Genomic DNA, 27,553 nt, shown 5'->3' on the forward strand with positions numbered 1-27,553 from the left:
CCATGTCATCGATTTTAATAAAAAGAAACCCTGCATTGATACATTTGAAAAAAAAAATCCTACACCCAGCTGAAGAATCGAACCCGGTTGTTTAAAAAAAAAAAATTTCTATTCAAATATCGATTGTGTAGGTCTTAAGCTGTAAATGTCTCTATGAAACATGATGTTTAAAATGAATAAAGTGAATTGTTTTCACATAATTTAATTTATTTTAGTAGATGTTCGATTCGAAGTGACCAACGTTAGAGTATTCAACAGCTTTTTTTTGATGAATGCAGTTTTTCTTTTTATTATAATCGGTGACATGGTTCCTAGGAACAGATCTTCGTATGTCTTATAGTTTCAGACTTTCCCAAACTGACCGATTTGAATGAACCACCCTGTATAATAAATAAATAAATAAATATTATAGGACATTCTTACACAGATTGACTGAGGCCCACGGTAAGCTCAAGAAGGCTTGTGCTGTGGGTACTCAGACAACGATATATATAATATATAAATACTTATATACATAGAAAACATCCATGACTCAGGAACAAATAACTGTGCTCATCACACTAATAAATGCCCTTACCGGGATTCGAACCCGGGACCGCGGCGCAGCAGGCAGGGTCACTACCGACTGCGCCAGACCGGTCGTCAAATAATGATCATTAAGTTCGCCTATTCTACTATCAGCTGCAAAAAAGCATGGCGAATTATTCAATGAATTTATTCATAATTTCTCCATGCACTCTTGCAGATGGCAGTACATTGTATTTCTTTTGTGAAGATTAAAAGTCATCAAAAAGGTTCACCACGATTTTGCAGGTGGCATTCTATTGACGGAAAACGTTACAAAAGTTGCCGCATAACTTAAACAGCTATCAGATTCACAGTTCGCTAGACAATATCGGTTGGGTAATTAGTCGGAAAATGTAGCAGTGCCGAATGGCCGTTATCGTAGGACGAAATGGTAAACTGTTGGGTCCTTTAAGAAGATACTTACTTGAGATCAATAGCGACTCCAACGTTGTTGAGCCACGTGATCTCTGGCTTGGGGTTGCCGACCGCTGCACAGTCGAACGTCACAGATGCACCTAAAACGCATACAAATTATATTAACTTATAAATCAGACGCATGCGTCACGAACAGGCCTCTACTAACCCCCGCCCATCTGGAGGAGCATACATCTGCCATGTGTGCAGGGGATCCTCTCTCGAATTGGGCTATACAGCCACGAACGTAAGTGTCGCAAGGATGCTGCTTGAATCATCTGTTATAGATGCAAAGGCCTGTTATTATTATTATAAAACAGAAACGATAAGCGATGTCAATTGTAACCTTTGCAAACCATCATTATTTTCAATATAATAAACATTGTAAAGAGAGAGAGGAGTCGACTGTGGGTTAAATTGTGGCGTAGGCGAGAGGCTGGCAACCCGTCACTGCAATGTCACAATTTCGATTAAGAGTGTCACTGAAACTTGATTAGTTTCATGTGCTCTACCTACCCCCTTATGGTAATACAGGCGTGATTATATGTATGTAGGTACGTATATGTAGAGATCTGGCTTTTTATATTTCAGTTCAAATTGATTGCACATCCTACCGACTGCGCCACTTAACTAAGTAAACTTTCAACTCAAGAATAAAACGAACATTTTTAACCCCCGACGCAAAAACGACGGGGTGTTATAAGTTTGACATGCCTGTCTGTCTGTCTGTCTGTCTGTTTGTCTGTCTGTCTGTGGCATCGTAGCTCCCGAACGGATGAACCGATTTCGATTTAGTTTTTTGTCTGAAAGCTGAGTTAGTCGGGAGTGTTCTTAGCCATGTTTCATGAAAATTGGTCCACTAGGTTGCGGTCGGGGGTTTTTTCAATATTTTAATTTTGTGGTTAGTTATCGTAAATTTTTAAAACATGTTTATGCGCGTTTTTATAATCATATTTTCTACTCACCTTCGATGACGGTGATTGGTTGAGGAGTCGCGACAAACCGCGGCGGTTCCTCATCTGCTGGCTCCGTGCTCACGAGCAGCTCGATCTCTTCTCCCGTCCTGGAACGATACATCCATGTAAGGAATCTTCTGGGCGAGCTCACTCCATCGTAGGCCACGTCTTTGCCTTTGGCTAGTCTGTGGCCAAGAGGCCCATTTATAATTAAAAAAAGAATCAACTTTCTAAAATAATCATTTTGACTTTTAGCATTATTGAACCTTTGCATCGAAAACTACACAAATTTTTGTTGCATCTGCAATGCTTGTGTCACGACTCACGAAATGATTCAAGAATAATTTATTGTGGACAAATCGACAATGCAATGCAGTTAGATATTGTGATACCCAGGTGCTCAAGTGGGTTTGTTGGTAGCATATGGTACATAATTAATTAACACCAATCTGAATGCTTTAACTATTATTTATTGTAATAAATTGATACACAACATCTTCACGTGAGTATATCTATCCCAAGAGAGGGAGGGGGGGACGGAGCAGGCGTTTAGTTACCACAGATATTTTGTGTGTGGGCGGCAATGACTCTTAGTTAACATAGAATTCACTGATAAAATAAAAATAACTGCATCAAACACTACCCTAATCTTAGTTGTAGGAGTATCATGCCTAACGTGCATGTGGTGATGAACTATTCTACCAGGATCACAAAGCACCGAATACACTTATCATAGTTTATTTGATTATAAGCCATAATATTTTTGTGTTAACTTAGATAAAGTTTGCATGTAGTACCTAACGAAACGCGGATAATAGTTATTTGTTTTACAAGGGGTGTCAAAGTTGTTGTTTAACCGCACGTGCCAATATTGATACCCGAGCAAGCGAAAGATTCCAATATTGAACCGAGAGCGCAGCGAGTGGTTCAAAAGTGGAATCTTGAGCGTTGCGAGGGTTTCAAGGCACGTAGGTTAAACAAACTTTGCCACCGAGTGAAACTCAAATTTTTTCACCACACCAACATGAACAAAATACTGACTATAAAACATCAAATTAAATCAAATCCATCACTTTATTAGATTTTTATGATGCAAAATCATCTTTTAGAAGTAAATTCTACAAGGCAGCTTAAGACAACAAGTTAAAATTTGTATGAAATGACTTTGCACTCTTGTGAATAAAAAGCTATTTTGCTATCTGTTTTCGAATAGCAAAGTAAGCCTTTATTAGTTGGTGTGATGAAAAAAGTTGTAATTGGTTCCCCGCGATCGCGATACAAGTGTAACCTTGTGCCTCTGGTAACTATAGCTTGTAAAACTTTTAGAAATAAACTATTCTTATTCATAGTTCTAGCAATATCTTGCCTATGTTTATGCGGCGATAGTGCTACTCGACACCGGTAGGTGGCAGCATCGTGAGGCCGCAGAGGGTCTAGTTCTAGCGCTCCGCTCGGCGTCACCGACACCCTCGCTGCTTCTAGTCGTACTGGTGACCCGTTCTTTAGCCACGTCACCTGCAAAACACGAAGAGTTGATTAGTTATAGTCTACAGTTATGAGAATTTCATTAAAAGTAACACTCTTGATTTAGACACCTGATTTAGACGGCGTGCGAACTCGCATGGGATTTAGTTAGTTACATTGCGGGCTGTTGCTGTTGCAATGTAATAAAACTCGTATGAGAGGTCTCGTACCATCTAAATGCGCCCTTAAGCTCTTAACTGACCTTGGAAATAACATCAACTCGATAAATTGTGACAGGAATGGTAACAAATGATAGATAGGTGTGTGTGTGTGGGATTTCTTTTATTGTAAGGTGATCTGGGTACCGGCAGAATATCAGTGCTTTAATCGAAAGGGTGAAGCGTATAGCTGAGTCGGAACCCTTTTGTTTTTGTAAGTAAGTAAGTAAGTAATCATTTATTGTCAGATTGTGCATGTCAGTTTACAGATGTTACAGTATTAATAAACAATTATAGCTTGTGTCACAATCAACCGTTTTACGGTATACATACATAATTATTCCTATAACTAAATAAAATTGAACTTAAATAATAAAAACAGTCATGTACATTATTATATATAGGAACTACATTATTATTCATTATCTCATACCATTATAAATCTACATTTCATCAGCTCATTTACATAATAATTAATGTCGAAAATATTCAGAGTATACATACGTGTTAATCATTAATTGTGTTTGATGAAAAAAGTCCTCGTCAAGTCAAGTTTGCTGCAATGCACACAGCGTAAATTGTATGAGTTCTTAAGCATAGCGCTATCCCCAATTGCTATACAATACTTACGTTAAGCTTGAGAACTGGTGGTGGGCTGTGTAACCTCGCTGCGGAGTAGACCTTCCTCTCAGGTAACGCTGCTGGTCCCTGCAGCCTCACGGCCACTCTTGGAGGAGAGGAGACTCCGCAAGGGAGGAGTGCTGGAGCTCCCACTGTTCCAAGGATACTGCGAGGGCCGGGGAGGAGTGGTGGGACTTCTGAAATGCAAAAAGATGATGGAATCACTTCTGGAGCAGAACTTAGGTTCACCAGAGGTTTATACAATCACAGATGGTTACGAAACAAAATGGTTTGTAGATTGAGTGCATCTAAGCTAACTTTGCAATGACTTAAATATAAAAGAAGTGAAGAGGTGACATTCTAAACGTCATATTTCCGACATTAGGATGACCTGGCCACAATAACTGTTAGTCTTACTCATGTCTGCAAGTTAAAGGTAATATGAATGGAAAATCGCACCTGGGTTAAATATGACGAGTTCTGCTCTGCGAGACAATAAAACTCACCTGCTAAATATAATAGCGCCACTCTTGACACCACGCTGCCCGCGCTGCCTGTGGCCACACACTGGTAATGGCCTGCCAGCGTTGCTGACATGCTCTCTATTGCTAGAGAACCGTTCGCCAGCTGCTTTCTGAAATGAAAGAGATAAAAATAATATTAGTATCCCACTATTCTGCTTTGCCTTTACATAACCCTGTTGGTTGTGACTAGTGTCTTTTGTAGGTATACTCTTCATGACTTTCAGCATCCCTTTTGCCGGTAATTTTGGATAAACCCACCACGCCAATCCAGTACCTTGTTCATTATCAAGCAGGAGCTTAACTGTTGAAATTCTTTATTGCAAGAAAATTGCTAAAGGAGATATCAGAAGACAGTAGACCGATGTGATATCTCAATGAAATTCCTAAAACTCAGACAGCGATAAATTACAATTGGCACCCCCTTTTTTTGCCTCAAAAACTCGTTCTCCACTAACCTGTACTCTTCCTCGCAGAGCAGCACGTCAGTTCTCCTCGGTAGACCATGAATTCCATGCCTCCAGTATGAATTTGCTCACTAAAAAGCAAGATGTTACAAATGGCGCCCCATTTTCCCATCAAAAACCTGTTCTCTCACTAACCTGTATTTATCCTCACTAGATATCACGTTATCCCTCCTCGGTGGACCATCAGCTCGGTGTCTCCAGTGCACCCTGGCCCCTCGAGCAGCCAGGACTATAGCGTCCCCTTCTTCCACCAGATCTCATGAACTCTTCACTAACCTGTACTTAACCTTACTGGATATTACGTCATCTCTCCTCGGTGGACCATCAGCTCGGTGTCTCCAGTGCACCCTGGCCCCTCGAGCTGCAACACACGCCAGGACTATAGCGTCCCCTTCTTCCACCAGATCTCATGAACTCTTCACTAACCTGTACTTATCCTCACTGGATATTACGTCATCCCTCCTCGGTGGACCATCAGCTCGGTGTCTCCAGTGCACCCTGGCCCCTCGAGCTGCAACACACGCCAGGACTATAGCGTCCCCTTCTTCCACCAGATCTCATGAACTCTTCACTAACCTGTACTTATCCTCGCTGGATATGACGTCATCCCTTCTCGGTGGACCATCAGCTCGGTGTCTCCAGTGCACCCTGGCCCCCCTGGCTGCAGCACACGCCAAGACTATAGCATCCCCTTCTTCTACCACCGCGTCGTGCGGTTCTGCTGTCAACCGGACGCCTTCGTCTGGGACCAGCTCCTCTGCACCTGGAACGATGGAGAAGTAGATTTAGTTCACTTGAAGAGATGGATTTAGTGTATGACAAGATAGTTGAAATTAGCTCTTTATTTCAGACCGACATCCATAGTTCAAATCAAGAGTGAACAGGCATCTTCTGGGCGAGCTCAGTCCATCGTAGGCCACGTCTTTGCCTTTGGCTTATCTTATCTTAAATCATAGAAAGGATTTATTTAATATCATATTATTACAATATTTTAATTAAAATAATTGGATCAAACAGGTTAACCCTTAATTTGGCAGAGACTCTGATGACATTAACTTTCAAATTTTACTAAATATATTGAACAACAGGTGTTTTTAAAGCTTCCGAAAAATATTTAAAAAAATCTAGATTTATTAGTTTTGGAAAAAAAGTATGTCCGCCACAGCGGACTCTGCCAAATATTGGGATACATTAATATGTCCGCCGAGGCGGACATTGCCAAACATACGGTCATTTAAAATAAACAAGTATTTCATAACATATATTTATTTTAAAAATTAACGAATATAATAGTTTTGTATGAAAATCAAATTGACACATATTTAAAGTCACTAATAAGTTAAATATCATTATTTTGCCTTTTTTCCGACTTTTCGTCCAGGTTGCACTGGCCGTGGTCACGAAAACTGATGTAACAGTGATGTCTCAGCAAAATGTCGTCGAAGATGTAAACAACACAAAACTACCCAATATTACTTTATATTAATGTTCGGGGTAGACAAAAAAATTATAAATTTCTATCTACCCGTTTTTGTTTAATGTTTATTGCCCACCGCACGACACGTAACATTCACAATATCCGCGCACTACTTATACCTATAAGTGACTAAATTTTAACTGCTTGGTCCAGCAAAACACGTTGTTGAATTAAATAAAAAATCTAAGCATACAAGGCCACCAAAAACCAAAATTAATGAACAAAATAAAATAATAATTGGTTAGGACACGTGTCACCACAACATTGGCAAAGTCCGCCACGGCGGACAAATCGTATTTAGTATATATTTGGCACTGTCCGGTGCGGCGGACAACTTGTTTAGATGATGATTATGAGTATTAGAAATAGAGAAATACATTGAAAACATAACCACATGCCACTATTATGTAATGCATTGTATTATTTATACAACAGAAATACCCCGTTCCTACAAAAAACAAAAGAAAAACGCATAAATACTTTGCTAAAAACAGTTGACTTCTGATGCGGTGTCATCTTGACGAGCAACTGTCAAACGAGTGTTGACAGTGCTCAAATAGTATTTTTCTATCAAGCATGTATCATCAAAGCGTCGATTTCCATATGTTAAATTAAATAAAATTCTACCTAAAATGCGAAATATTTTTTTTTATCAGTTGTCCGTCCCAGCGGACAAAATCAAATTAAGGGTTAATATTAAAAATGGCCGCGACTCAGCCGGCGTATTATGATTCCAATTTTATCATTTATCCACGTGGATAAAGCATCCGTCACGCTTTAGCAAGTATGTCAGTGTGAGAGTGACAGTTGTCTTATCCACGTGGACAAGTGATAAAATTGGAAGCATGATACGCCGGCTGCATAATGTTGCAGTAAAATTTACTGCCGCTGATTTTAAGTAAAACTAAGACTTTCTACATAACTTAAAATAAGAAAGAAAGGTGGTAGGGACATTTATTCCATGAAGGATACAGGTTCGTAGGAATCCTAGGACTAAATAAATTGACGTTTAAATCATCATAATTATTTCGCTCGGGAAGTTTTATAGCTATTTATTTATCGTTACTGACCCATACTTGTTTTCCTGTCAAAGTAAATAACTTAGGCACGGGTCCCACCGCGAGCTAGTAAGCTATGAGCTATCGGCTATAAAAACGAACAAAACATAATCACTCCCGTGCAAATAAAAGAGACACGGCGATATTGATAGCTCACCGCTGGGCGAGTAACTATAAACATCGCCGTGTCTCTTTTATTTACACGGGAGTGATTATCTTTTGTTCGTTTTTATAGCCGATAGCTCATAGCTTACCAGCTCGCGGTGGGACCAGTGCCTAACTCTGTTTCGCTACTACATCATGCTTTTACTTTATTGGAACGTCGGTAAACACTCAAAAGATCTTTAAAAGTACTCCTGATCTAAAGCGGTCTCAAGCCCTACAATCACAAACTTAAAAGGTTCCAATCAAGGAACGTAAACCCCTAAAATGAAGTTTAAAAAAGGTAAAATCAAAGTATGATTGCACCTGAACCCGGGACTCGAACCCACGACAATGGGTCCTAATAACGAAAACATCCTTTATTAAATCCTTGAGTGTCATCCATAGCCCACCGACGCACAAACTCGCTTTACCGTCTCCAAAATCACCTGTCACTCTTACTGCATAGACATAAAGTTCAATTCTGTTAAAAATAACAGTTTTTTAAAAGCAATATTTAAATTGCAATGTGACCACAACCAAAATACAAAATGCGTTTTCTAAATTTAACAAGGGCTCTTAATTAATTGAAAAAAGGTTGATTTTTGTGTGATTCTCGTTTGGCCAGGTGCATTTACGCTAGATATTATTGGTAGGGTTTTCAACAATGCCATCAAGGTACTTGTAAAAAACTCTTGATCAGATTAATGGAACGTTTTTTAAGGTTTTAGAAGGCTTTAGCGATTTGTTTATCCAGAGGGAGTTTTTTGCTATGCGTCGTATAGAGATTGTGAAGATATTTCTTATTTAAAACTAAATGGAAGGAATTGTTAAAACTATTAGTTTTGGCCTTACCCTCGCTGAGTCTCATCCATTTTACTGCACACACATCTGTAATTTTACTTACTAACTAAGTTTTTATAAGTCCTTACATGTCCATTTTGTGCTGTGTTGGTAAATATTTTTTTTTATTTTTTACCCCTGAGGCACTGCCCATTTTCTGACCACATCAGACCTTCTAATTTATTTCTATAATTATGTAGTAACAAGGACACATTGTTATGATTTTTCTGAGACCATCAAGGTTAGTTCTAGAGCTGAAAACACTAAAACCGCATTATCTCATGAAAATTGCCTTTTATTTCATTACTAACTTGCTACTTGCTTCTTTGAGGTACATAATAGGCTAAAGGTAAACATTTAATAGTTCAATACACTATAATACGAAGGATGATTTACATAGGATTTACAACCTTCATACGCGATAAGAGCGTGCGACTTTCGATCCGGAGGTCGCGGGTTCGAACCCCGGCTCGTACCAATGAGTTTTCGGAACTTATGTGCGATATTTGCCAGTCGCTTTTCGGTTAAGGAAAACATCGTGAAGAAACCGGACTAATTCCAATAAGTATTCATAGTTACCCTTCGCGTTGAAAGGTCAGATGGCAGTCGCTTTCGTAAAACTAGTGCCTACGTCAAATTTTGGGATTAGTTGTCAAAGCGGACCCCAGGCTTCCATGAGCCGAGGCAAATGCCGGGATAACGCAAGGAATATATGAATATGATTACAATCTTCATACCTTAGATACAGAGCATCAAAGTTTCGGAGTGGGGGCTTGTGACGTCACTTTTAAGTAGAAATTGTACCTAGGCGTGACGTCACGCGAAACTTCAACGCACTGTACCGTCGTCATTTTTCGTTTACGAGAAAAAAGAAAAAATATGTGTCCAAATTTTTTTTTCAAAATCTAACTGACGCACCAAATACCCACCACCAAGTTTTTTTCTAGTCGTTTCACCTTTTGTATGGAATATTGAACAGCGCACCCATCAGCCGGACATTTTGAAACACAGCTCTAATCTAAACAAATTCATTTATAACCTTTTCAAATGAAATATACACTAGGGGTCACAGAAATGGGCACTTATGTCGAGTGGTCAACGTTCACCCCACTGCCCCATTTCAATCAGAGTCAATAGTAAATCGATCGCACAATTATAGATCCATAAATCACGGTTATCCGCCCGTATGCGTACGCGCAGGTCTACCATACATGCGAATTTGAAACTTATGACGCTTAACATAAGGTAAAAATTCCTAGAAATATAGTTTTTAAAATATGTATGTGAATTTGAGACTTGTTAGGAAGAAGTAAGGTTTATAATGTGTTGTAGTTTTTAAAATGATAGGACAGATGCAGATCTATTGAGAATGGAGTAAGTGTGCAGTCTTTGTGTGTGAGTAATGACAGTCTAGCCACGTGTCTTTATAAGGATGGACGAAAAATACTATCACACATGAATTAAGACGCTACAGGAGGGGTCAATTCTCCATACAAACTCATTCGACTATTTCCTCCCTGGTTTTTTAAGATAGAGCAATGATACTTTCAACACAGATTATTATTATTTTTATCTGTGTCGGACCGTTTAGATTTTTTTGATATTCTTATTTTTAAAGACGCTAGAGGCCATCAAAAATTTCCAAAAACGGCGTTATTGAATATGGCATAAATAAGGTGTGGTAATCAAAATTGGTGACAATTATCCAAAACAACTGAACGGTCCGACACAGATTAGGTATTTCATTGTTATTCATATTCTCAAGTTTCTTTATAATTGATTAAGTTTTGAAAGAGGAAACAGTCGAGAGCGGAACCTTGATTTTAAAGATTTTTTCGAAATATCTTCTAACTGAGTTGTTCTTAATGGACAATTTCTTTTTTGATAAATCTAGTTAATAACACTAGTATATTAAACAAGAACTCCCAAATTGAAAGGGGGGCTCCTGTCCATTTTAGCGTTTTCGCTCCTGTAGCGCCTTAATAAGAAGGTAGTACTAGACGTTAATAGTAACATTTACGTTTTTCTCTCAAAGTATGACGTCTACGTTTTGTTATAATGTTGATATTTTTGATTTTATTTTAGAGTAACTTTTCACGTTGCATGTAAAAAAGTACCTATAGGTAGACGCCTGATCCCATATATTTACGCCACCATCTTTGATTTTTTTCCTTTGAAATCCTTCCTACATCCGATATTGGATCGCATAATGTGAAAACGCACTAACAGCTTTTCATATTTCCAATTAACTATGATCACAGACATCCATCAAATTGAACATGTAATTTTTATTTATAAAACAAATCACAGCACATGCTTCATCATCATTATCCATCATTGTTACTTAAAGTATTGACAGACAAAATGGCAGCCATCGAACCCTTAAAATCAGCCATTTGTATTTGAGTAAAGTAAACAAGGCATTTTAAAGTAACCGACTATAGGTACCATATAAAGCGACCTTCAATGTAATACAAATTTTACTAGTCTACGGGTCGTATTATGCTGGTAACCAACTGAATAGTTTAATAAAGATTTATAAGAACGTAAAGGTTATATGTGTTCGAAAAAAATAGAGTAGGACAAACAAGGGACGCGCGACAGATGTTCAAATGAACAACTGACAAACATGGCAGTATGGGAGGAAGGAATCTTGTATACTTTAGAGGAATTTAATTAAATAAATATTTTTGGGATGTGACGTTATGTAAATATTTGCTAACTAGTAGCGGGGTTGCACAAAATATTTGAGTAAAAGAGAGTGTCATATTAAATTGAACCTAGACTCTTTCTTTACTACTTGAACTGTCTGATTTATAAGCAGAGATCGGACGGATTTGCGACATTCTTAGTGACTTACGTCATTTTAATGACTTTTAGTATGAGATGACGCACAAAAGTCCGATGTCTGTTTATAACTAATAAAAAGTAATGAACATGTAATGAAGAGATTTTTTACCTTATGCCCAATTGCCCATGGGACGGCCAAGCCACATAGAGTTACGCCTAGAATTAAGTATTAGAAGCTTAACTCTAAATGAAATCTGATAATTTTGAATGCTTCCCTATCTCTGCATCTGACTGCACATGTTACCTATTCGTATTCTTAATCGAATGACAAGCAGTCACTAACTGTCATTTCAAAATGAACAGCTTAAAATTAAATATTTTACTTACAGTACTTATAAATAGATCATCCAAAATTGTACTCTATGGCTTTCCATACAGACTCTTATTCAGATAATTGTCACCCCATTCGTCCCCGGTTCATATTTGGCAATTGTGTACAGTCACCGGCATAAATAAGTAATGATTTCTGTACCTTGTCACATTAACATCTTGTTTGAAATGTCATACAAACTTGTCAAATGATTAAAAGCGACAAGGTACAGAAATCATCACTTTTATGCCGCACAGATAGATAGATTGACAGATCTTTATTGTTCAACCGTGTTACACAGGTGTGTTAATTCGTTACATTAGTAAGTTACAACGGTGACCCAATTCGGGTATACAATTATCACTTAAAGCTAAAAGGCTATACTAGGTATACAATATTAGCAATCATGTCAGGGCGAATCACATAGGGGTATTTCACTAAAAAAGCTGGCCATTAGTCGATAAGTAATAGTTATTTGTTATACAAGGGGGCAAAGTTGTATTTTAACGCCGAGTGTGGAATTGAAAAACGAGCAAGTGAAAGGATTCTATAGTTGAACTTGCGAGTTTTTTAACACACGAGAAGTAAAATACCTTTTCCCCTCACTAGCTCGGAAACACGTGTTTTGTCCTTTAATACCAGCGGGTAAAAACGCATTTTATCCACTAGTGGGTAAAGTAATTTGACCTTGAATAAAGTCAAATTAACTGCTTTAAAATTGATAAAAGTAGGTGAATCTAGTAATAAAGATGGTTTAGCACCCGCGGAACTACTGGAAGCAGTGATAAATGCATTTTTTGCGTTGTAGTTTCCTCGCTACAGTGAGGGGAAAAGTTTTGTGTTACACTCGGGTGCAAATGTATTTTTACTTCTCGTGTGTTAAAAACCTCGCAAGTTCAGGATTCTATTCTCGAACCACTCGCTTCGCTCGTGGTGCAACTATAGAATCCTTTCACTTGCTCGTTTTTCAATTCCACACTCGGCGTTAAAATACAACTTTGCCCCCTTGTATAACAAATAACTATTGCACCCGACCCGAGTGTAACACAAAACTTTTCCCCTCACTACAGCGAGGAAACTACAACGCAAAAAATGCGTTTATCACTGCTTCCAGCAGTTGCACAGGTGGTAAATCATCTTTATATTACTAGATTCACCTACTTTTATCAATTTTAAAGCAGTTAATTTGACTTTATTCAAGGTCAAATTACTTTACCCACTAGTGGATAAAATGCGTTTTTACCCGCTGGTATTAAAGGACAAAACACGTGTTTCCGAGCTAGTGAGGGGAAAAAAAATAGCATATTTGGATTGACACAATGGAACTACTTATAATCCATAAAAATATTATAAATGGAAAAGTGTGTGTGTCTGTTTGTTTGTCCGTCTTTCATGGCAAAACGGAGCGACGAATTGACGTGATTTTTTAAGTGAAGATAGTTGAAGGGATGGAGAGTGACATAGGCTACTTTTTGTTTCTTTCTAACGCAAGCGAAGCTGCGGGCAAAAACTAGTAATGTATAATATAAATAATTTTGGTCAGATTGTTTAGTCAAATACCCCTATGTGTGCCGATGACTGTACATCATTGTTAAATTAACGGCGAGAATTTGTTTTGATCACGTTCCGTCACGGGAGATTAAATTTTACGTGTTCGTGATTCCGAATTGTATATGAACGATTATATTTTGCGTATTTGTGATTTTGCATTGTGTTGTAACAATTATGAACGTGCGATTTCGGAAATAGGTAAACTGTGCGCGTGAAATGATCACAAAAGGGTATTGTGTGCGTTTTTACCAATTTTGGAAGGTTAGGTAGTTTTTGAAACTTTGTGACCCTTGGTAGGGGAGTGTCGGGTATATCGTACCGCCGGTTAAATTGTAATCGTAAAACTACTGTTTCAAGATGTACCTAAACCTAATCTGAACAAGAACTTTCTAAGCGGAAACTTGCACGAAACTTTCCGGAAATTTCGAGAATGTTCTATTAAGTTCTGTAACATGCTCATATCAAGCCGCATGCTATACATTCAAGGAATGATCAAATTATTCAAGCTACAGGCTGATCCAGTTAGGAATATGCTGTAAAATTGACTTGGCTAGCTTTTAGCGCTCAAAGCTATTAGTTAACTTGGCTAGCTTTTAGCACTCAAAGCTGGTTTTAATCTAGTTAGTTAAACCAAACACATCTTGTAAGGGTAGGTTACACGAGATATCTGAAATTAGTTTATGTAAACTAAAGTTCATACTGTGTGACGTACCTATTTTATTAACCCCCGACACAAAAACGACGGGGTGTTATAAGTCTGTCTGTCTGTTTGTCTGTCTGTCTGTCTGTTTGTCTGTATGTCTGTGTGTGTCTGTCTGTGGCATCGTAGATTTAGTTTTTTTTTTGTTTGAAAGCTGAGTTAGTCGGGAATGTTCTTAGACATGTTTCATAAAAATCGGTCTACTATGTCACGGTCTGGGGTTTTTTCAAAATTTTAATTTTGTGGTTAGGTTAGTGAGATATAAGGTATAACGATTTATGATATTTACGAGTACAAATCTGTGAACGAAAAGTAGTTAGGTAGAGAATAATATATGTTGTACACAATAAAGTGATTTTTACTACTACTACCACTCATATCCACGTGGAAATCTTAAAGTAATTTTTTCTACTCGTCGACTTTAATCTGTCAATTAGAACACCACAGACTAAACTGTAAGTCCGTTCTCACATTATCCGATCCGATTTCGGATGTCAAAAAGATTTCAATGGAAAATATCCAAGATGGCGCCTGTTATGTATGGAATATCGGTCCTACATCCGATATCCAATCGGATAATATGAAAAACGCACTAAGGGCTGACTTTCCAGTGTTGGATAGTCTTTGAAACTTAGTCAACTATAACATTTCATTACAGTTTACTTTAGTTAACTGTAATAATTTCAAAAATAGAACTTCATACAAGTTCTATACTAATTTGCGATACCTGGAATTTTTTTCTGCAACTGAAATACATTTTTTTTATCTATCGCGTTATCGACCAATCAGAGACAGTAATTACAAACAATTGGTTGCCAGGAAATTCGATGTTGATACAACGGTGAACGACGCTATTAACATTAATTTTAACTTAAATGATGATATTGTTCGTCCATTGATGATGAAGATGATGACTCATAGAAAAAATATTTTTTAGTTTTGTATGAGTGGAGAATGTAGATTCGTAACATAATTAAGACTAAAACGTACCTTTTAAATGTTAGCAAGTGTGCAGATCCTTTATTCAGATTCAAAAATAAGACAATTTCAAGACAAACACAAAGAGAAAATCTTGCTCAAAAGTCAGCTGAAAAGTGTTACGCACTAAAAACTCAAAAAGTGGAACTAACTTTATGCAAAAGGTGTTCTTTTCTAAGATTCTCCAGTTTTTGCGTCGAAAGCGCCGCTCCCAACTGGCGTGAATACGAAAAGCTCTGAATGAGAAATAATACACGGTGCCTATTTCATATTGCTGTCGAGTCGCGCATTCAATCTTCGTCAAAAGTATAGGCTACTAGACTCATATCGAATTTGGCCCAATAAATGATTGTCTTCTGTAGTATTTGACATAAAATAACAATATTTATAGATTTTGGGTAGGTATTAAAAGTGTATTTTCGATTAAAAATGTGCGTAATTTTTTATTTATTTCGGCCACCGAAAACGCTGTCAGCGACGTAGTGACGTCATCGAATTCGAACCTTAATGCATGTCAAAACAATCACTGACATATTAAACTTTATGCCTTCATACTTAAAAAGCCAGAAAATGTTGTTTTCGAATAGAATGACCTGATACAGAGATAATCTATAGATTAACAGGACTGTGTCGTTATCGCCTGATTACGTAAAAGTATACTTTAAAAATATTTTTTGCTGTTTTTAGGTCATAATAAAATATGATAACATTTTATTTCGGTTAATTGGACAGTACTTAATCATATAAGACAGACTTTAAAAAAAGGTTAAGTAGCCTATTGAACATAGGCAACACGGCCATAAAGCCAAGTAGTACGTATGCACCTACCCAATGGCAAACAAGATATTACAGTGCTGTACTCGTATTGTCTTGTTTGCCATTGCTAGTAAATAATATAATTAGATATAGAACCTTATGTATTAGGAGCCTCGTCTGCCAACAAACCATACTCTGGTTTGGCAGAAGTTAAAGTTTAGTTTTAAGTTTTAGTTTTGAATAAACATTTATTTCATTAAAAAAAAAAAAAAGTAAGTGACACATTTGAGTATTTGGCGACCGGTCTGGCTCAGTCGGTAATGACCCTGCCTGCTAAGCCGCGGTCCTGGGTTCGAATGCCGGTAAGGGCATTTATTTGTGTGATGAGCACAGATATTTGTTCCCGAGTCATGGATGTTTTCTATGTAATTATATAAGTAAGTATGTATAATTTATCTATTTAAGTATGTACATCGTCGCTTAGCACCCATAGCCATAGCTTTGCTTAGTTTGGGGCTAAGTTGATCTGTGTAAGGTGTCCCCAATATTATTATTATTAAATTGACTGTCTATGTTTCTTCATATGTATTACATGTAATATTTCGATGATTTTCAACTACAGATTTTTTTAAATCAATAGTTTTGTCCTTCAGTAAAACTTGATTAATTTCACAGTCCAAAGTGTTTAAGCATTGGGAAAGCAGTTGCACATGTCCTCTCATCTCGACCAGCTTCCGTTTCCGCCCGGATTAGTCGTTGACCTAATTGAACACGGTGTATAAGTAGTTAAGTAGGTGTCGGTCTTACACGCTGTATGAGCTCGACGAGATGGACTTAAACAGGGAACTGTAGAGTGGAAACTTTCATTCGATAATTTTGCACACAGTCATTATAATAGTTATTTGTTTTACAAGGGGGCAAAGTTGTTGTTTAACCGCACGTGTCAATATTGATACCCGAGCAAGCGAAAGATTCCAATATAAAAGTGGAATCTTGAGCGTTGCGAGGGTTTCAAGGCACGAAGGTTAAACAAACTTTGCCACCGAGTGAAACACAAAATTTTTCACCACACCAACACGAACAAAAAACATCAAACTAAATCAAATCTATCAATCTAATCAATATTTATGATTCAAAATCATCACTTACATGTAAATTATACCAGCCAGCTCAAGACATCAAGTTAAAATTTGTATGCAATTACTTTGCACTCTTGTGGATAAAATGCAATTTTGCTATATGTTTTCGAATAGAAAAGCTGAAAAACTAATCTGGTGAAAAAATAATTTCCATAATTATTTGGATTACAATGTAACAATTTAATTTAAACTTTCTGTAGCACACTTTGACAACGCTTTTTTTTATACAAATACGTTTTCCATGAACAAATCGAGGTGTGTCCTAAACAGCCGTCCATCTATATTGCATTTCTCGCCGATCCGCGTGATTAAGTGGCACTCCGTAACCAGGTCAATGATCAATCCATACGAACTCCAGATGACTCGTGCACTTCCTATTTATAGCTTTAAAACTCTCATAAAAAGAGTGGTGTTGTGTTGTATGTGATGTTTTCATGTTTTCAAGTAAAAGTTACCATAAATATTGTCGCTTACCGGACAATATTAGCGCGTTTTCACATTATGCGATCCGATATTGGATGTCGAACCGATAACCCATACGTTACAGGCGCCATCTTGGATTATTTCCATTGAAATCCTTCCGACATCCGATCGGATAATGTGAAAACGGACTAAGAGTAACTCAAAAGCTTCAAAACACTCATATGTCCTTTTGTATCTTATCCCACAACCATAAAAACACCACTACATCCCCCCATTATCCCCCCTTACGTGAACGAGCAAAAGGGCCATAAGGAAGAATACAAATAACGGGGAGACACACGTGAGGTCACATCGCCGCCATATTTCAGAGTAACGACGCGGGTGCAAGGGTCACGCTGAAAGTTTTTGGACGTCGAAAAAGAAAGGATGCTAGTTTTATCACAAACAAGACTCATAGAACCATTTACAATTTCTGTCCTTAATCACATCTTTTGTCTATTTCAATAGATTGTACCTACAGACTACCATACAATACACAGAATCAATCAAAGTTGCAATTCGCTTACAATAGTTGTCGCACGTGACAGTACCGTGTACAGTCAGCGAAGTAAATGAGATAACGAACCGAACTTTGGGTAGTCTCTTACACCGAATAGAATGTTTACTATTTCTGCACTCAAGCTTTCTGCATAGCCTTAATGTTGACTGGTAAAGGTTCTATAAATAAATAACTATTGCCATAGTACGTAAAAGCTTTTTATTATTAGTATAAAAAAAACATTTGTGAATTTTAATGAAATGTGCCTCCGGCTGTGGAATGAGCTCCCTGCCGAGATATTCCCGATGAACTACAGTATGGGGTTCTTCAAAAAAGGAGTGTACAAGTTTCTAATGGGTCGGCAACGCACATGTGACACCCCTTGAGTTGCAGGCGTCCATAGGTTACGGTGACCGCTTTCCATCAGCCGGACCGTATACATGTTTGACACCGACGTGGTATAAAAAAAACATGGTATGGGTTATCCAAAACCAAAACGGAGCATCGAATAGACGTGATTTTTTAAGTGGAGATAGTTGAAAGGATGGAGAGTGACATAGGCTACTTATTGTCTCTTTCTAACGCGAGCAAAGCCGCGGGCAAAAGCTAGTATTCTATATTATATATTTTTGCTATTTGTACATAAACTTGATTTTAAAAATACTTGTAAAAAAACTACTTATTCGTAAATTTTAATGAAATCAAATGAAATGTAAGTGAAAAAAAAAAAGATCCATAATTTCCATTTTTTTTAAAGTATGATTTGTTTTTAATCAAGCACACTTCGAAACCGAATTCGAACCAAAGAGTACGGTGTGAGTCGTGAAACCTCGACAAAATGCACTCTGGCTATCCAGCAGTTTGCCAAACTTCGCGCAACTTTCTGAACTTCGCAGAATACTTCGGATTCTGTCTTATCTTCCACCGAGCTTGCGAAATGCGACGTACTTCATTAAACAGTTCCGTGTATTCGTAAAAATCATTTTATAATGTGAGATTCGGTTTTGTCTTGACATATACTACGATTGGTCACCCAGGGGGAGGGGGGCAAAAAACACCAAAATGTGGTCAAGTACTTTGGGTATGTTCCTTAAAGTTTTTTTTATTATTTTAATAACGAGCTACTCTAGTAGAGTTCACTTTTATAAGACATATATTTACCTCAAAATAAAATCTAGTTTAAACATAAATGAGTTGTACAGAGGAAACCTGTTTTGCTGAGCAATATATTTTTTTTATTAGGTCTTAGGAAACTTAAGTTATTTTTTTGCACGATGGTTTAAATATTTCCCTTTTGTAAAAATTTGAGTACCTGCGAAAGTATAGATTAAGTTTGCCACATACATTAACCGCTATCATCGCTTTTTATGAAATTCCCCACGCACTCCGCACATATTGCCACTTCCCAAATTACACACGTCGAGGGCCTTAATTACCACACAACATACATATGCAAAATATACTTCACAAGTATTTGGGGTTAAATCACATAATACTTGCAAACTCATGATAACCAACTCTTTTTTTTTAGTATGAATAGGTAGACGTTTGACCACAATCTCACCTGATGGTAAGTGATGATGCGGTCTACGGTGGAGCACGCTTACCTATGAGATACCTAGGTACCTTATTTTGTACTTAAAAAGTTTATTTTACAATAGTCAATTGAATAGCCAATTTAATTTAATTTAAACTAACTCGTTGCAATAAGGTAGATATTAAAAGGTTAAAAGTTTTAATACGTATGCGGCAGTTTTAACTTTAGGTTAACCCGGGGAATTAACTAAAGGACGTTAAAAGTAGGGTTATGTTAACGAGTTAGATATTTTGCTGCGAAAATACCGCTGCCTACACCACGAACAAACCCAAACCCACAGTCGACTTCAACGACACCTATGGGAGAAAAGGGGTGAAGTTTTAAAGGGAAACAAAAAAATATACATTAATAGTACATTACTACAGAGGCCGGGACAAAGGGGGGGCGGCCGAAGACATATAGACGGCCGAGCGAAGCGAGGCTGGATAGGTCTGAGGCGGGCAACCCCATTTCCCGCCGAGGTAAGTATAGTGCTTTTCTCAAACATGGTATGAAATAAATAAAGTCTACTGAAAATAGAAACTTTGGATGGCTGTATCTCCTAAACGGTGCGTCGTAGCGCAAAAATAATCGAATTTTCATTCCCCTTTGATGCCCCGTATACGCTTATAAAAAAACAAAAAGTTAAAAAAAAAAATAAAAAAAAAACGAAAAAAAATTTTTTTGTATGAAAACGCACCCAAAATCAAATATTGTCTAGGGCCCGTACCAGTTGCAGTTGGTACGTCTATAAAACCCCTTATAGTTTTTTTAATTGGCTAAATACTTATACTGTTATGTCACAATTATCTGTGTTTGGAAATTAAAAAAGAAGACTGCCGGCCTTGGCCTGCAAGGTTTGTATGAAATTCCATTATCTATCAATCGTCCTAGCCGCACCTGCAACGTCATACTTCGCTGCCAATTATAAGGCACATAACATCAATATTTCATACCATGTTTGAGGTAAATAATTAACTTGCAGAAGTAAAATTATACATGACGATAAAAAAATAACCATTCCAAGACTTTTCAGATCGCCGGAATAATAAATTAAAGTCGTCAATAGAAATTGTCAACAATGTGAATAAGCTATCATATAAAATTTCAATGTTTTAGCACAATTTTATTATTATTTTAAAGGTTCAGGATCATAATGTGATATAAATAGCACATGGATTTAGCCAGTATCTGATGAGTTAGAATGGAAATTAAAGACATTTTGACTACAAGGTTTGTTTACATTGTTCACAAATTCTATTGACGGCGACATTAACTGGATTGGTCATGATTCTGTCAGTGTCAAAAGCTGCATTTATTTAATAAGAAACATATAAGTAACGTCACTTTTCACATTCAAAGATCCTATTATTCCTATTATTAGAGCCAAAATTAGACTTATTGTGAAATTACAATGATAAAAGTAGCCTTAATCAAATTCCTTAATCCTACTTTTCTGTTCCGATTTCTGAACAGCACAAAACAATGAAAAAAGTTTCTCATTGCTTCGACATCAGCAAAGCGTCGCAAATCAAAAATCACAACAAGAATTCACAATGAAAACCTTCTTCAAAGCTTTGACGGGATAGAAACTACCCTCAATCAAAGCTTTGGTCAGAGAGCAATCAGACTTTGCAAAGATCTGATTGAAAAAAGCGAGGAGAAAAAAAAATGGCGTAAATGCCGCGGGTGTTGAGGTTGTTTCAGCCATTTTCGGTGGAGAGAGAATGTTGATGCAACGGCATACAGAGATAGTAGTGAGTACTCTTGTCGTGACTATCTTTTCCGTACATGCACCAAACTCTGGTGGCTAAGCCAAGTCATTAAAAGAAAAATCGGGACGACTGATGCTACAAAAACTTGATAATTAATTACTTTAGGGTCCCCTCACATCTAGCGTCTCGCGAGCGTAGCGTCGGGCCAACTGTATGGAAAAAGACGCCGCGTTGACGTCGCGCCGACGTGGCGTCAGGCTTTGCCATACAGTTGGCCCGACGCTACGCTCGCGAGACGCTAGATGTGGGGGGACCCTGACAATTACTGGTAACTAAGTTGCAAGACATATACAGCTCATTCCACAGTTTAGCTGTGTGGGGTGACTAAATTCTGGTCAAACCTTCTGTTGGTGGATACATTAAATCACTTTATTAAATATGAAAGAAAAACAGTATTTTCAGTTGCTGGGAAAGAAGAGAGTGACTGAGTCATTGAATGACTCAGGAATGAAACTATTCGTTAAAATACATAGTTGCGTTCAGAAACACCTTCAGTTGAGACCAAGTTGAGACTTAGGACTGCTAACCATCTAAATGGTAAAGATAACAATATAAATGTTATGGCGTATAAAGAAGGGATAAGGATTAATCCAAACAATTTCAGGGAACATGAACTTTTAATTTAGACGCAACCAGTTCATTTAACACTGGTTTCGAGAGCTATATTCTTGCTCCACAATGAATGTGGCTAGGATGTAGGCCGCCAGCGTTTTGTTTTACTAAAGCAGAGCGTTTTGATTGCTGCTTCCATAATGGACTGGCAGCACCGAGATACTGACACAGATGTTGTTTACTGACACAGATACCTACTGTGGTCGCTTTCTGGATCTGTGTGAGGCTTTTAATATTTAGAACGTAAAAAAGTGTGAGTGAAATGAGTCAAATAGTAAGAAATAATGGAACATTTATGATTCAGTATTTGGTCTTTGTCCAGAAGTGGATAATTAGAATAATTATAGTTTTGTATGTATCATCGGTGGCTCATGTACGGCTGTGAAACATGGTACCTATGGCCCGTGACACAAGACATAAGCAGAAGACTTCAGGTTAGTAAACAAGTGTTTGCGGCGAATCGTTGGAGTCTTCTGGCCACGGACCATCTCTAATGCGAAATTATGGGAATCGACTGGACAAAACCCTATAGCCAAGGAGATACTTCTGCGGAAATGGCGCTGGATAGGACATGTCTTACGAAGGCCAAACAACCACCTGTCCAAGCAAGGGTTGACTTGGTGGAGGTCGTCCGCAAACTATCCGGAGGCGCTCTGTGGAAAAGGAGGCTGGCTCAGTGGGCCTTGGCTAAGCGCGCCTGGAGCAGGCCGCATCGGACCGGGAACAGTGGAAATCCTTCCTAAGAGCCCTATGCCCCTGATGAGGGACAGGACAACAGGATATAATAATCATCATCATCGGTGGCAAAAAAGCATGTGGCCCTCCTGATGGTAGGATCTCGGTAGTCCGTACCCTGGCCAGCTGAAGCTTCAGAGCTGTTACATGCGCGTTGCCAGTCATCGTATCCTCTTTTATTTAACACTGCACCCTTGTTGAAAATGAAATGAAATATTTATTTATCAAGTAGGCATACTAAAATGCGCATATGAACGTCAAATAAAGCTACGCCGGCTCTAACCCTACGCCTCAGCCTCGAGAAGATTTCAGTCCCCCTTTAGTTGGAGGGGGGTATCCACTACACAGCTGCAGCTCTGGAAACCTTTACTGACATTAAAATAGCTACTCGTATTCATTTATTTTTGCTTAATTCATTGAAGAATAAACTCCATCTAAAAGGTTTCCTTTACGTTCTGCAGACTTTCACGCCTTCTTGAATCACTCAGGGTTCAAAACACGTAACCTTTACTGACATTAAAATAGCTACTCGTATTCATTTATTTTTGCTTAATTCATTGAAGAATAAACTCCATCTAAAAGGTTTCCTTTACGTTCTGCAGACTTTCACGCCTTCTTGAATCACTCAGGGTTCAAAACACGTAACCTTTACCGACATTAAAATAGCTACTCGTATTCATTTATTTTTGCTTAATTCATTGAAGAATAAACTCCATCTAAAAGGTTTCCTTTACGTTCTGCAGACTTTCACGCCTTCTTGAATCACTCAGGGTTCAGATTAATTTTATATGGCATTAACGGGACGGAGGTTTAGCGAATACCATATCACTAGCTCGAAAAACTTGTACCATTACTCCTATGTTCTTCAAGATTCCCTATATGCCCTGCCAGCACCAGGGTTCGTAACAATTCCTACAAAATACAAAAAAAAAAATACAAAATACAAAAATTCTTTATTTCTTTAAACACATGGTTATAATTTAGGGGATGGAGCCGCCCGGTAAGCAAGGAGTTGCCTGTGTTGGGAGGCCCCGCTCTTCCCTAGGTTAACAGTATCTACATTTTTTTTTTTTTTTTTTCCTACATCTCCACACACAATTCCTACATCTCCACATTGACTAGGTAAGTAGGTACCTACACATCAGCAAGTCAGGCCGACACGCAAATGAGGCGCCGATCTGCTCCAAGTTTTGATTGATCGACTTCGCTCTGATTACGTCGGGAAACTTGCAGGCGTGCGATTAATAAAGGCTTTATACCTACGTATTTTATAGCCTTTGTTGATGGAGAACACCTAATGCCAATATTACAGAAAACAAATAGGACATTTTTTTTTTAATTATATATAGATCTACTCTTGGCCACTGACTAGCCAAAAGTCAAAGACGTGGCCTACGATGAAGTGCGCTCGCGAAGATGCCTGTGTGCGTAGCCGAATGCAGAAACGCTCACGAAACGCTCACGATAATATCTCTTTCGTAGCTACTATCTCTATCGCTCTTGCGTACTGATGTGCCGACGGAAAGTTTCCGTCAACAACAACAAATACAAAAAAGTATATTTTAAACAATGTTATTACATTTTTTACAATATCGGATATTTATATCCATTGATATATATCGTCGAACCCAGCTGGATATATATCGGATATATATAGGATATATATCTTGATATATTATATATCCTCGAAGCCTCGAACCCTGGTACCTACTCGTAATAAACTCGTAAAAAAAATAACTCGAACGAATCTTAATTTCAAAACAGGGGTCTCCGTCATTTATTATCTGTCCTTCTTTGAAGATCCCAATGTGGACTCATTTTTTTTTAAGTACTTTCATGTTGAACAACATGCTCATCTGAATTGAACCTAAATCATGTGTCTCGAACAAAATTCCTATACAAAACGAAATTGTTCAACAATTAATCATAATTACTTTTAACAGCGAATTTAATTAAGCAACCCTATCCCTTCCATCAATAAATATGCCACCTTACGAAATTAAATTAAAGTCCAAATTCTATCGAAGCATGACCCTAGCAGCCTCAACCGTCCAACCAAAAATCAACTTTATTCCCTAACTTTAAAGTCGATACTTATTTCTATAGTGTATCGAAGGGTAGGGTTGTCCAATTTCTCCGATGCTATAAAGTGGGATCCAAGATGGCGGCCTTTTGGACATAAACGCGAAATTTAACGGACGGAATGGGATCGGGAGGAATTCTGATCAGGCAGGCTAGACGTAGGGTACAATGAAATTTAAGGGCATCTTCATATTTCGTGATAAAACTGGTAAAACATGCCATAATAAGTAATATCACAGATTACTAATAAGTTACTAACGTAAGTAGGTAATACCACAGTATAATAAAGTGTACTATCGTTCAGTATGGCCACTCCCGCTTCCCGCTGAAAGTGCCGCCCACCCCCCCTCAGTTACCTCACAGTTACCGCCTGTCAAAAACAACAGTCGACCTGTCATATTTCACTCATACAAGCATGGTACGCGTTCACCTACACGAGCTTAGACTGTGTGCTAGGAACGCGCCTCTTTCATATATTTGATCGCCAGTGTCCGAGGTGTGGTAATACATTTATCAACTAATGATTGACAAACAACTTTAATTATGGGACCAATGCTGGAATCGGGGAAAAAAATTGGCCGTTCCATATAAATGAGCGGCATCGCGTCAGGAATGTATGTCGAGGTATTCCCGATGAACTACAGTATGGGGTTCTTCAAAAAAGGAGTGTACAAGTTTCTAATGGGACGGTAACGCGCATGTGACACCCCTTGAGTTGCAGGCGTCCATAGTCACCGCTTTCCATCAGGGGGACCGTATACATGTTTGCCACCGACGTGGTATAAAAAAAGCCAATATTTTAGGCGATTTCAGCATTGCTCCCATAATAAAAGTTGTTCATTATGACCTCAAAACTCACTATTTTTTTTTAATACTACGTCGGTGGCAAACAAGCATACGGCCCGCCTGATGTAAAGCGGTCACCGTAACCTATGGACGCCTGCAACTGAAACAGTGTCACATGCGCGTTGCCACCCCATTAGAAACTTGTACATTCCCTTTTGCTGTGTTAAGTACACAGCAAAAAGGAGTGTACAAGTTCTAAGGAGGGTTTGGGTTGCCGACGACTTAAAGGACAATAGACGGAACAAGTTAGTTCCGTAAGTCCTCCCATCATCAGCACACCGCACCCTCGTTGAGTTCTGGCAGCCTTACTCATCGACAGGAACACAACACTTATGAGTAGGGTCTAGTGCTATTTGGCTGCGGTCTTCTGTAAGACGGAGGTACTACCCCAGTTGGGCTCTGCTCTAGATTCGAGCGAGACGATATCAGCTGTGCTGTGCCCTACCACACAAAGCGGAATATCATTCGCTATGCCCTACCTCCATAAAAATTATGATATGAATAAATAAATAAGACTGTTACATTTTGCAAAAATTCTTAATCCTTGCAAGGATACCCTTTTAACCTTCAGGAAATGACACCTCCCACTCCCCACTATAGTTAGAAATCCTATAGATAGGTTGCCCTTTGGGCTGACCCTAGGAAACGAGCGGGCGGGCTTGTCAGCAATTTCCGCCAGTCGACACATGAGGTTCCGGTCGCGAATTTTATGCCTTGTTGCGATTTCCTGTTTCGCTGGTGTAGGGATGAAAGCTGATACAAATATGTGTGTGTGCACGGGAAAACGTCCCACTTTGTCGATTGCTATAAAGCCGTTTTGTCAGTTTATTCATATAAAGATACAAGTAAATCTCGCCTTAATGGTAACCGATAAAGTGGGACGTTTTACTAAACACACTCACATATTTTGTATACTATATTACAGAAGTACAGATAGTGGAAGTTGCAGGCGTCCCAAGGCTACGGAGATGGCTTAACATCAGACTGGCCGTATGCTGGTTTGCCACCGATAAATAATCAGGATTTTAAGACTTTTCATTTTATTTTGAATGAAATAATATTACATAGCTAATTAGCTACAAAAACATAATTATATAGTAGATACAGTCACGTTGAATTACATATGCACAGATACCCGAGCAAAAAAAAGGACTTGCCTATAAGTCTCGCTTCGCCTCGATATAAGTATCAAAGGAAAAAACCGAGTATAGATATTTTTGTTTGTACTGCAATCCAACATAAATAATTGAAAAAAACCGGCCAAGTACGAGTCAGACGGTATTTTTTTTACATTTTCCTTCATAATTCTTTTTTTTTTCACTACAAAAAATATATAAAAAAATAAAACTATTTTTCATATATTGTACAGTTTGAGCTCTTTCTAACGATACCCCACTTGCCCCCTTTTCAGTTTGGCCATTTTCTATAATTAATATTAATAAATTAAAAAAAATATTTTCAGTTTATAGAAGTTAACAATATACATAACTATTCCAAATTTCAAGTCGATAGCATAAGTAGGTAGAAAAAAAAGGTCAAGTTGTGAAAACGGAGGTTCAAAAGTTTTAAGCATGTGTCGAGAGTGCTATCTCTCGACACATCTACACACTGATTACACATTTTACTTTAAAAGTAAGTAGGTAGTTCTTGAGATATTTAGAAATGTCAGACAGACAGACGGACAGAGCGGCGCCATAAGGGTTCCTTTTGTACCTTTTTGGTACGGAACCCTAAAAAACATATCATCAATATTATCAAATATCAAATATCAAATATCTTTATTTTGCATAAAATATGGTATACAAGGTGGACTTAATATAATTTAGGACATGCATATTTCACCAGCAGCTGGCATGCAAAAAACACAAACATAATATATACAACTCTAGTTTTCTAAGCGAAATTTTGTAGGTACATGTCAATTCTTATAATTCC

At 38.0% G+C, this 27,553-nt stretch overlaps 1 protein-coding gene across 1 annotated transcript in view; it reads right to left on the minus strand.

Moving 5' to 3' along the window:
• LOC125238541 (netrin receptor DCC) overlaps nt 1–27,553 on the minus strand; it is a 302,944-nt gene that overhangs the window by 38,345 nt on the left and 237,046 nt on the right. The window contains exons 2-7 of the mRNA XM_048145875.1: nt 5,805–5,991; nt 4,747–4,874; nt 4,250–4,437; nt 3,304–3,452; nt 1,947–2,044; nt 992–1,082 (exon numbers count right to left, since the gene is read on the minus strand). Coding sequence (XP_048001832.1) covers nt 992–1,082; nt 1,947–2,044; nt 3,304–3,452; nt 4,250–4,437; nt 4,747–4,874; nt 5,805–5,991 — 841 coding nt within the window. The remainder of the gene's footprint in view (nt 1–991; nt 1,083–1,946; nt 2,045–3,303; nt 3,453–4,249; nt 4,438–4,746; nt 4,875–5,804; nt 5,992–27,553) is intronic.

The sequence above is a fragment of the Leguminivora glycinivorella genome, chromosome 24 (assembly GCF_023078275.1).
Source record: "Leguminivora glycinivorella isolate SPB_JAAS2020 chromosome 24, LegGlyc_1.1, whole genome shotgun sequence".
NCBI classification, from domain to species: domain Eukaryota; kingdom Metazoa; phylum Arthropoda; class Insecta; order Lepidoptera; family Tortricidae; genus Leguminivora; species Leguminivora glycinivorella.